Below are 13989 nucleotides of genomic sequence, written 5' to 3'. Positions count from 1 at the left end.
GGTTCATCAGATATCCGAGCGGGAAATGAGCGCAGAAAGGCGGTTAAGAGACGGTGGTCTCACCGCTGAGGGTGCGGTTCAACAGCTGGACTCGCTCCTCCGGACTGAGACTCTCATCCAACCGCCTCTTCAGGTCCAACACCTCGTCCTCCATCTTGCCAGCAGCCCTGTCAATAAAGATCGTTTCAAACGACCCTCTTCCGCCCTGCTAGCAAACGCGTCTATCGTGTGTAGCCCGCTGCGCCTGCTAGCCCACTGCTGCTAGCCCGCGCCTGCAAGCCCGCTGCTTCTAGCCCACTGCTGCTAGCCCGCAGCTGCAAGCCCGCTGCTTCTAGCCCACTGCTGCTAGCCCACTGCTGCTAGCCCGCGGCTGCAAGCCCACTGCTTCTCGCTCGCGACGGCTAGCCCACTGCTGCTTGCCCGCTGCTGCTAGCCCGCTGCTGCTAGCCCGCGCCTGCAAGCCCACTGCTTCTCGCTCGCGCCTGCTAGCCCACTGATGCTTGCTCGCACAAGCGCATAAACGCTCATTTACTTGCTCAACTTAATTCGTCACGAAATGGGACGGTTTACAGCTAGCCGCTTGGCTAGCTGCCCCAACCCCAACTGTGTTGATAGCTCGCACTCGAACCTCCCAGTCCACCAGGAGCATGTACAACGCTCTTCCGTGTCTATGGTAACGTGACGTCACAAGGGTTGGACGGCACACACACACACACACACACACACCTACTAGACCAGATCAGTCGGAGCTGAACCCGGACACGCCAAGAACAATGAAAATGGTGACTGACACTGTGATGATGAAAGTAGCTGAGCTCAGTTTGGCTCGTCAAGACACACTTTCCTCCAGTGTCGTGATATTTTCAGTCCGCAAGGGGGCAATCGAGAACCGCTCGGTCCTTCACTTCTGATTATTAATGGATCGATGGATTGATAGATAGATGGATAGATAGATAGATAGAGAGATAGATAGATAGATGAAAGATGATAGATAGATAGATAGATGATAGATGACGGATGATAGATAGATAGATGGATAGATAGATAGATGATAGATAGATGATAGATAGATAGATAGATAGATAGATAGATAGATAGATAGATAGATGATAGATAGATGGATGGATAGATAGATAGATGATAGATAGATAGATGGATAGATGATAGATAGATGATAGATAGATGGATGGATAGATGATAGATAGATGATAGATAGATGGATAGATAGAAAGATGATAGATAGATAGATGATAGATAGATAGAAAGATGATAGATAGATAGATGATAGATAGATAGATGGATAGATGATAGATAGATGGATGGATGGATGGATAGATGATAGATAGATGGATAGATAGATAGATGGATAGATAGATAGATAGATAGATAGATGATAGATAGATAGATGGATAGATAGATAGATGATAGATAGATAGATAGATGGATAGATGATAGATAGATAGATGGATAGATGATAGATAGATAGATGGATGGATGGATAGATGATAGATAGATGATAGATAGATAGATAGATGGATAGATGATAGATAGATAGATGGATAGATGATAGATAGATAGATGGATGGATAGATAGATAGATAGATGATAGATAGATAGATAGATAGATAGATGATAGATAGATAGATAGATAGATGATAGATAGATAGATGGATAGATAGATAGATGATAGATAGATAGATAGATGGATAGATGATAGATAGATAGATGGATAGATGATAGATAGATAGATGGATGGATGGATAGATGATAGATAGATGGATAGATAGATGGATAGATGATAGATAGATAGATGGATAGATGATAGATAGATAGATAGATGGATGGATAGATAGATGATAGATAGATGGATAGATGATAGATAGATAGATAGATGGATGGATAGATAGATGATAGATAGATGATAGATAGATGGATAGAAAGATAGATAGATAGATGATAGATAGATAGATGGATAGATGATAGATAGATAGATGGATAGATGATAGATAGATAGATAGATAGATAGATGGATAGATGATAGATAGATAGATGGATAGATGATAGATAGATAGATAGATGGATGGATAGATAGATGATAGATAGATGATAGATAGATGGATAGAAAGATAGATAGATAGATGATAGATAGATGGATGGATAGATAGATAGATAGATAGATAGATAGATAGATAGATAGATAGATGATAGAAAGATGATAGATAGATAGATAGATGGATGATAGATAGATAGATGGATGGATAGATAGATGATAGATAGATAGATAGATGATAGATAGATAGATGATAGATAGATGATAGATAGATGATAGATAGATGGACAGATAGATAGATGATAGATAGATAGATGGATGGATAGATAGATGATAGTTAGATAGATAGATGATAGATAGATAGATGATAGATAGATAGAGGATAGGTGGATAGATGATGATAGATAGATAGATAGATGATAGATAGATGATAGATAGATAGATAGATGATAGATAGATAGATGATAGATAGAGGATAGATGATAGATGATGATAGATAGATAGATGATAGAAAGATGATAGATAGATAGATAGATGATAGATAGATAGATGATAGATAGATGATGGATGATAGATAGATGGATGATAGATAGATGATAGATAGATGATAGATAGATAGATAGATAGATAGATAGATAGATGATAGATAGATGGATAGATGGATAGATGATAGATGATAGATAGATAGATAGATGGATAGATGATAGATAGATAGATGATAGATAGATAGAGGATAGATGGATAGATAGATGATAGATAGATAGAGGATAGATGGATAGATGATGATAGATAGATAGATGGATGGATAGATAGATGATAGATAGATAGACAGATAGATGAAAGTTAGATAGATAGATAGATGATAGATAGATAGATGATAGATAGATAGATAGATAGATGATAGATAGATAGATGAAAGTTAGATACATAGATGATAGATAGATAGATAGATGATAGATGATAGATAGATAGATGATAGATGATAGATGATAGATAGATAGATGATAGATAGATAGATGATAGATAGATGATAGATAGATAGATGATAGATGGATGGATGATAGATAGATAGATAGATGATAGATGATAGATAGATAGATAGATAGATGGATAGATGATAGATAGATGATAGATAGATGATAGATAGATAGATAGATAGATGATAGATAGATAGATAGATAGATAGATAGATGATAGATAGATAGATAGATAGATGGATGATAGATAGATAGACAGATGATAGATAGATAGATGATAGATAGATAGACAGATAGATGATAGATAGATAGATGATAGTTAGATAGATAGATAGATGAAAGATAGATGATAGATAGATAGATGATAGATAGATAGATGATAGTTAGATAGATAGATAGATGATAGATAGATAGAGGATAGATGGATAGATGATGATAGATAGATGAGAGATAGATAGATAGATCGAGGATAGATGGATAGATGATGATAGATAGATGATAGATAGATGACAGATAGATGGATGGATAGATAGATGATAGATAGATAGATGATAGATAGATAGATGGATAGATGATAGATAGATGGATGGATGGATGGATAGATGATAGATAGATGGATAGATAGATGGATGATAGAAAGATAGATAGATAGATAGATGGATAGATGAAAGATAGATAGATGGATAGATGATAGATAGATAGATAGATGGATGGATAGATAGATGATAGATAGATGATAGATAGATAGATAGATAGATAGATAGATAGATAGATAGATGATAGATAGATGGATGGATAGATAGATAGATAGATAGATGATAGATAGATGATAGATAGATAGATAGATAGATAGATGATAGATAGATAGATGGATGGATAGATAGATAGATAGATAGATAGATGATAGATAGATGGATGGATAGATAGATAGATAGATAGATGATAGATAGATGATAGATAGATAGATAGATAGATAGATAGATAGATAGATGATAGATAGATGATAGATAGATAGATGGATAGATAGATGATAGATAGATAGATGGATAGATAGATGATAGATAGATAGATGATAGATAGATAGATAGATGATAGATAGATGGACAGATAGATAGATGATAGATAGATAGATGATAGAATGATAGATAGATGATAGATAGATAGACAGATAGATGAAAGTTAGATAGATAGATAGATGATAGATAGATAGATGATAGATAGTTAGATAGACAGATGATAGATAGATAGAGGATAGATGGATAGATGATGATAGATAGATAGATAGATGATAGATAGATGATAGATAGATAGATGATAGATAGATGATAGATAGATGGATAGATAGATAGATGATAGATAGATAGATGATAGATAGATGATAGATAGATAGATAGATGATAGATAGATGATAGATGATAGATAGATAGATAGATAGATGATAGATAGATGATAGATAGATAGATAGATAGATGATAGATAGATGATAGATAGATAGATAGATAGATAGATAGATAGATAGATAGATAGATAGATGGATGGATGGATAGATGATAGATAGATGATAGATAGATAGATAGATGGATAGATGATAGATAGATAGATGGATAGATGATAGATAGATAGATGGATGGATAGATAGATAGATAGATGATAGATAGATAGATAGATAGATAGATGATAGATAGATAGATAGATAGATAGATGATAGATAGATAGATGGATAGATAGATAGATGATAGATAGATAGATAGATGGATAGATGATAGATAGATAGATGGATAGATGATAGATAGATAGATGGATGGATGGATAGATGATAGATAGATGGATAGATAGATGGATAGATGATAGATAGATAGATGGATAGATGATAGATAGATAGATAGATGGATGGATAGATAGATGATAGATAGATGGATAGATGATAGATAGATAGATAGATGGATGGATAGATAGATGATAGATAGATGATAGATAGATGGATAGAAAGATAGATAGATAGATGATAGATAGATAGATGGATAGATGATAGATAGATAGATGGATAGATGATAGATAGATAGATAGATAGATAGATAGATAGATAGATAGATAGATGGATAGATGATAGATAGATAGATGGATAGATGATAGATAGATAGATAGATGGATGGATAGATAGATGATAGATAGATGATAGATAGATGGATAGAAAGATAGATAGATAGATGATAGATAGATGGATGGATAGATAGATAGATAGATAGATAGATAGATAGATAGATGATAGAAAGATGATAGATAGATAGATAGATGGATGATAGATAGATAGATGGATGGATAGATAGATGATAGATAGATAGATGATAGATAGATAGATGATAGATAGATAGATAGATAGATAGATGATAGATAGATAGATGATAGATAGATAAATGAAAGATAGATAGATAGATAGATGATAGATAGATAGATGGATGGATAGATAGATGATAGATAGATGATAGATAGATGATAGATAGATGGACAGATAGATAGATGATAGATGATAGATAGATGGATGGATAGATAGATGATAGTTAGATAGATGATAGATGATAGATAGATGGATGGATAGATAGATGATAGTTAGATAGATAGATAGATGATAGATAGATAGATGATAGATAGATAGAGGATAGGTGGATAGATGATGATAGATAGATAGATAGATGATAGATAGATGATAGATAGATAGATAGATGATAGATAGATAGATGATAGATAGAGGATAGATGATAGATGATGATAGATAGATAGATGGATGGATAGATAGATAGACAGATAGATGAAAGTTAGATAGATAGATAGATGATAGATAGATAGATGATAGATAGATAGATAGATGATAGATAGATAGATAGATGATAGATAGATGATAGATAGATAGATAGATGATAGATAGATAGATGATAGATAGATAGATGATAGATAGATGATAGATAGATAGATAGATAGATGATAGATAGATAGATAGATGATAGATGATAGATAGATGGATGATAGATAGATGATAGATAGATAGATAGATAGATAGATAGATGATAGATAGATGGATAGATGGATAGATGATAGATAGATAGATAGATAGATAGATGGATAGATGATAGATAGATAGATGATAGATAGATAGAGGATAGATGGATAGATAGATGATAGATAGATAGAGGATAGATGGATAGATGATGATAGATAGATAGATGGATGGATAGATAGATGATAGATAGATGATAGATAGATAGACAGATAGATGAAAGTTAGATAGATAGATAGATGATAGATAGATAGATGATAGATAGATAGATAGATGATAGATAGATAGATGAAAGTTAGATACATAGATGATAGATAGATAGAGGATAGATGGAAAGATGATGATAGATAGATAGATAGATGATAGATGATAGATAGATAGATAGATGATAGATAGATAGATAGATAGATAGATGATAGATGATAGATAGAAAGATGATAGATAGATAGATGATAGATAGATGATAGATAGATAGATGATAGATGGATGGATGATAGATAGATAGATAGATGATAGATGATAGATAGATAGATAGATAGATGGATAGATGATAGATAGATGATAGATAGATGATAGATAGATAGATAGATAGATAGATGATAGATAGATAGATAGATAGATAGATGATAGATAGATAGATAGATAGATGGATGATAGATAGATAGACAGATGATAGATAGATAGATGATAGATAGATAGACAGATAGATGATAGATAGATAGATGATAGTTAGATAGATAGATAGATGAAAGATAGATGATAGATAGATAGATGATAGATAGATAGATGATAGTTAGATAGATAGATAGATGATAGATAGATAGAGGATAGATGGATAGATGATGATAGATAGATGAGAGATAGATAGATAGATCGAGGATAGATGGATAGATGATGATAGATAGATGATAGATAGATGACAGATAGATGGATGGATAGATAGATGATAGATAGATAGATGATAGATAGATAGATGGATAGATGATAGATAGATGGATGGATGGATGGATAGATGATAGATAGATGGATAGATAGATGGATGATAGAAAGATAGATAGATAGATAGATAGATGGATAGATGATAGATAGATAGATGGATAGATGATAGATAGATAGATAGATGGATGGATAGATAGATGATAGATAGATGATAGATAGATAGATAGATAGATAGATAGATAGATAGATAGATAGATAGATAGATAGATAGATGATAGATAGATGGATGGATAGATAGATAGATAGATAGATGATAGATAGATGATAGATAGATGATAGATAGATAGATAGATAGATAGATAGATAGATAGATAGATAGATAGATAGATAGATAGATAGATAGATGATAGATAGATGGATGGATAGATAGATAGATAGATAGATGATAGATAGATGATAGATAGATAGATAGATAGATAGATGATAGATAGATAGATGGATGGATAGATAGATAGATAGATAGATAGATGATAGATAGATGGATGGATAGATAGATAGATAGATAGATGATAGATAGATGATAGATAGATAGATAGATAGATAGATAGATAGATAGATAGATAGATGATAGATAGATGATAGATAGATAGATGGATAGATAGATGATAGATAGATAGATGGATAGATAGATGATAGATAGATAGATGATAGATAGATAGATAGATGATAGATAGATGGACAGATAGATAGATGATAGATAGATAGATGATAGAATGATAGATAGATGATAGATAGATAGACAGATAGATGAAAGTTAGATAGATAGATAGATGATAGATAGATAGATAGATGATAGATAGTTAGATAGACAGATGATAGATAGATAGAGGATAGATGGATAGATGATGATAGATAGATAGATAGATGATAGATAGATGATAGATAGATAGATGATAGATAGATGATAGATAGATGGATAGATAGATAGATGATAGATAGATAAATAGATGATAGATAGATGATAGATAGATAGATAGATGATAGATAGATGATAGATGATAGATAGATAGATAGATAGATAGATAGATAGATAGATGATAGATAGATGATAGATAGATAGATAGATAGATGATAGATAGATGATAGATAGATAGATAGATAGATAGATAGATAGATAGATAGATAGATAGATAGATAGATAGATAGATAGATGATAGATAGATGGATGGATAGATAGATAGATAGATAGATGATAGATAGATGATAGATAGATAGATAGATAGATAGATAGATGATAGATAGATAGATGGATGGATAGATAGATAGATAGATGATAGATAGATGGATGGATAGATAGATAGATAGATAGATGATAGATAGATGATAGATAGATAGATGATAGATAGATGATAGATAGATGATAGATAGATAGATGGATAGATAGATGATAGATAGATAGATAGATAGATAGATAGATAGATAGATAGATAGATAGATACATAGATAGATAGAATAGATGATAGATAAATGGATAGATGATAGATAGATAGATGATAGATAGATAGATAGATAGATAGATAGATAGATAGATAGATAGATAGATAGATAATGGATGAAAGATGATAGATAGATAGATAGATAGATAGATAGATAGATAGATAGATAGATAGATAGATAGATACATAGATAGATAGAAAGAGAGATTGATAGATAGATAGATAGATAGATAGATAGATAGATAGATAGATAGATAGATAGATAGATAGATAGATAGATAGATGATAGAAAGATGATAGATAGATAGATAGATGGATGATAGATAGATAGATGGATGGATAGATAGATGATAGATAGATAGATGATAGATAGATAAATGATAGATAGATAGATAGATAGATGATAGATAGATAGATGGATGGATAGATAGATGATAGATAGATAGATAGATGATAGATAGATAGATGATAGATAGATGATAGATAGATGATAGATAGATGGACAGATAGATAGATGATAGTTAGATAGATAGATAGATGATAGATAGATAGAGGATAGATGGATAGATGATGATAGATAGATGAGAGATAGATAGATAGATCGAGGATAGATGGATAGATGATGATAGATAGATGATAGATAGATGACAGATAGATGGATGGATAGATAGATGATAGATAGATAGATGATAGATAGATAGATGGATAGATGATAGATAGATGGATGGATGGATGGATAGATGATAGATAGATGGATAGATAGATGGATGATAGAAAGATAGATAGATAGATAGATGGATAGATGAAAGATAGATAGATGGATAGATGATAGATAGATAGATAGATGGATGGATAGATAGATGATAGATAGATGATAGATAGATAGATAGATAGATAGATAGATAGATAGATAGATAGATGATAGATAGATGGATGGATAGATAGATAGATAGATAGATGATAGATAGATGATAGATAGATAGATAGATAGATAGATGATAGATAGATAGATGGATGGATAGATAGATAGATAGATAGATAGATGATAGATAGATGGATGGATAGATAGATAGATAGATAGATGATAGATAGATGATAGATAGATAGATAGATAGATAGATAGATAGATAGATAGATGATAGATAGATGATAGATAGATAGATGGATAGATAGATGATAGATAGATAGATGGATAGATAGATGATAGATAGATAGATGATAGATAGATAGATAGATGATAGATAGATGGACAGATAGATAGATGATAGATAGATAGATGATAGAATGATAGATAGATGATAGATAGATAGACAGATAGATGAAAGTTAGATAGATAGATAGATGATAGATAGATAGATGATAGATAGTTAGATAGACAGATGATAGATAGATAGAGGATAGATGGATAGATGATGATAGATAGATAGATAGATGATAGATAGATGATAGATAGATAGATGATAGATAGATGATAGATAGATGGATAGATAGATAGATGATAGATAGATAGATGATAGATAGATGATAGATAGATAGATAGATGATAGATAGATGATAGATGATAGATAGATAGATAGATAGATAGATAGATAGATGATAGATAGATGATAGATAGATAGATAGATAGATGATAGATAGATGATAGATAGATAGATAGATAGATAGATAGATAGATAGATGGATGGATGGATAGATGATAGATAGATGATAGATAGATAGATAGATGGATAGATGATAGATAGATAGATGGATAGATGATAGATAGATAGATGGATGGATAGATAGATAGATAGATGATAGATAGATAGATAGATAGATAGATGATAGATAGATAGATAGATAGATAGATGATAGATAGATAGATGGATAGATAGATAGATGATAGATAGATAGATAGATGGATAGATGATAGATAGATAGATGGATAGATGATAGATAGATAGATGGATGGATGGATAGATGATAGATAGATGGATAGATAGATGGATAGATGATAGATAGATAGATGGATAGATGATAGATAGATAGATAGATGGATGGATAGATAGATGATAGATAGATGGATAGATGATAGATAGATAGATAGATGGATGGATAGATAGATGATAGATAGATGATAGATAGATGGATAGAAAGATAGATAGATAGATGATAGATAGATAGATGGATAGATGATAGATAGATAGATGGATAGATGATAGATAGATAGATAGATAGATAGATAGATAGATGGATAGATGATAGATAGATAGATGGATAGATGATAGATAGATAGATAGATGGATGGATAGATAGATGATAGATAGATGATAGATAGATGGATAGAAAGATAGATAGATAGATGATAGATAGATGGATGGATAGATAGATAGATAGATAGATAGATAGATAGATAGATGATAGAAAGATGATAGATAGATAGATAGATGGATGATAGATAGATAGATGGATGGATAGATAGATGATAGATAGATAGATGATAGATAGATAGATGATAGATAGATAGATAGATAGATGATAGATAGATAGATGATAGATAGATAAATGATAGATAGATAGATAGATAGATGATAGATAGATAGATGGATGGATAGATAGATGATAGATAGATAGATAGATGATAGATAGATAGATGATAGATAGATGATAGATAGATGATAGATAGATGGACAGATAGATAGATGATAGATAGATGGATGGATAGATAGATGATAGTTAGATAGATGATAGATGATAGATAGATGGATGGATAGATAGATGATAGTTAGATAGATAGATAGATGATAGATAGATAGATGATAGATAGATAGATAGATGATAGATAGATAGATAGATGATAGATAGATGATAGATAGATAGATAGATGATAGATAGATAGATGATAGATAGATAGATGATAGATAGATGATAGATAGATAGATAGATAGATGATAGATAGATAGATAGATGATAGATGATAGATAGATGGATGATAGATAGATGATAGATAGATAGATAGATAGATAGATAGATAGATGATAGATAGATGGATAGATGGATAGATGATAGATAGATAGATAGATAGATAGATGGATAGATGATAGATAGATAGATGATAGATAGATAGAGGATAGATGGATAGATAGATGATAGATAGATAGAGGATAGATTGATAGATGATGATAGATAGATAGATGGATGGATAGATAGATGATAGATAGATGATAGATAGATAGACAGATAGATGAAAGTTAGATAGATAGATAGATGATAGATAGATAGATGATAGATAGATAGATAGATGATAGATAGATAGATGAAAGTTAGATACATAGATGATAGATAGATAGAGGATAGATGGAAAGATGATGATAGATAGATAGATAGATGATAGATGATAGATAGATAGATAGATGATAGATAGATAGATAGATAGATAGATGATAGATGATAGATAGATAGATGATAGATAGATAGATGATAGATAGATGATAGATAGATAGATGATAGATGGATGGATGATAGATAGATAGATAGATGATAGATGATAGATAGATAGATAGATAGATGGATAGATGATAGATAGATGATAGATAGATGATAGATAGATAGATAGATAGATAGATGATAGATAGATAGATAGATAGATAGATAGATGATAGATAGATAGATAGATAGATGGATGATAGATAGATAGACAGATGATAGATAGATAGATGATAGATAGATAGACAGATAGATGATAGATAGATAGATGATAGTTAGATAGATAGATAGATGAAAGATAGATGATAGATAGATAGATGATAGATAGATAGATGATAGTTAGATAGATAGATAGATGATAGATAGATAGAGGATAGATGGATAGATGATGATAGATAGATGAGAGATAGATAGATAGATCGAGGATAGATGGATAGATGATGATAGATAGATGATAGATAGATGACAGATAGATGGATGGATAGATAGATGATAGATAGATAGATGATAGATAGATAGATGGATAGATGATAGATAGATGGATGGATGGATGGATAGATGATAGATAGATGGATAGATAGATGGATGATAGAAAGATAGATAGATAGATAGATAGATGGATAGATGATAGATAGATAGATGGATAGATGATAGATAGATAGATAGATGGATGGATAGATAGATGATAGATAGATGATAGATAGATAGATAGATAGATAGATAGATAGATAGATAGATAGATAGATAGATAGATAGATAGATGATAGATAGATGGATGGATAGATAGATAGATAGATAGATGATAGATAGATGATAGATAGATAGATAGATAGATAGATGATAGATAGATAGATGGATGGATAGATAGATAGATAGATAGATAGATGATAGATAGATGGATGGATAGATAGATAGATAGATAGATGATAGATAGATGATAGATAGATAGATAGATAGATAGATAGATAGATAGATAGATAGATAGATGATAGATAGATGATAGATAGATAGATGGATAGATAGATGATAGATAGATAGATGGATAGATAGATGATAGATAGATAGATGATAGATAGATAGACAGATGATAGATAGATGGACAGATAGATAGATGATAGATAGATAGATGATAGAATGATAGATAGATGATAGATAGATAGACAGATAGATGAAAGTTAGATAGATAGATAGATGATAGATAGATAGATAGATGATAGATAGTTAGATAGACAGATGATAGATAGATAGATGATAGATAGATGATAGATAGATAGATGATAGATAGATGATAGATAGATGGATAGATAGATAGATGATAGATAGATAAATAGATGATAGATAGATGATAGATAGATAGATAGATGATAGATAGATGATAGATGATAGATAGATAGATAGATAGATAGATAGATAGATGATAGATAGATGATAGATAGATAGATAGATAGATGATAGATAGATGATAGATAGATAGATAGATAGATAGATAGATAGATAGATAGATAGATAGATAGATAGATGATAGATAGATGATAGATAGATAGATAGATAGATGATAGATAGATGATAGATGATAGATAGATAGATGATAGTTAGATGGATAGATAGATGATAGATAGATAGATAGAGGATAGATGGATAGATGATGATAGATAGATGATAGATAGATGATAGATAGATGGATGGATAGATAGATAGATGATAGATAGATAGATGGATAGATGATAGATAGATGGATGGATGGATGGATAGATGATAGATAGATGGATAGATAGATGGATGATAGAAAGATAGATAGATAGATAGATGGATAGATGATAGATAGATAGATGGATAGATGATAGATAGATAGATAAATGGATGGATAGATAGATGATAGATAGATGATAGATAGATAGATGATAGATAGATGGATGGATAGATAGATAGATAGATAGATGATAGATAGATGATAGATAGATAGATAGATAGATAGATAGATGATAGATAGATAGATGGATGGATAGATAG

The 13989-nt window shown here is 31.0% G+C and overlaps 1 protein-coding gene across 5 annotated transcripts in view; it reads right to left on the bottom strand.

The window, feature by feature from the left end:
- iqcb1 (IQ motif containing B1) overlaps positions 1–13989 on the bottom strand; it is a 38864-nt gene that overhangs the window by 4950 nt on the left and 19925 nt on the right. Inside the window, exons 1-2 of one of the 5 annotated variants that reach the window (XM_086202712.1) lie at positions 727–785; positions 64–167 (exon numbers count right to left, since the gene is read on the bottom strand). In XM_086202712.1, the coding sequence (XP_086058838.1) occupies positions 64–154 (91 nt within the window). In that variant the 5' untranslated portion in view covers positions 155–167; positions 727–785. Of the gene's footprint in view, positions 1–63; positions 698–726; positions 786–13989 lie in introns of those variants that run through there. The other 4 variants (XM_086202710.1, XM_086202711.1, XM_086202713.1 and 1 more) reach the window with 4 other exon arrangements.

The sequence above is a fragment of the Aulostomus chinensis genome, chromosome 1 (assembly GCF_037954235.1).
Source record: "Aulostomus chinensis isolate RoL2024-O1b breed Wild chromosome 1, RoL_Achi_v1.0, whole genome shotgun sequence".
NCBI lineage: Eukaryota > Metazoa > Chordata > Actinopteri > Syngnathiformes > Aulostomidae > Aulostomus > Aulostomus chinensis.
The sequence above is the reverse complement of the archived record's forward strand: the minus strand, read 5'-3'. Positions and strand labels throughout refer to the sequence as shown.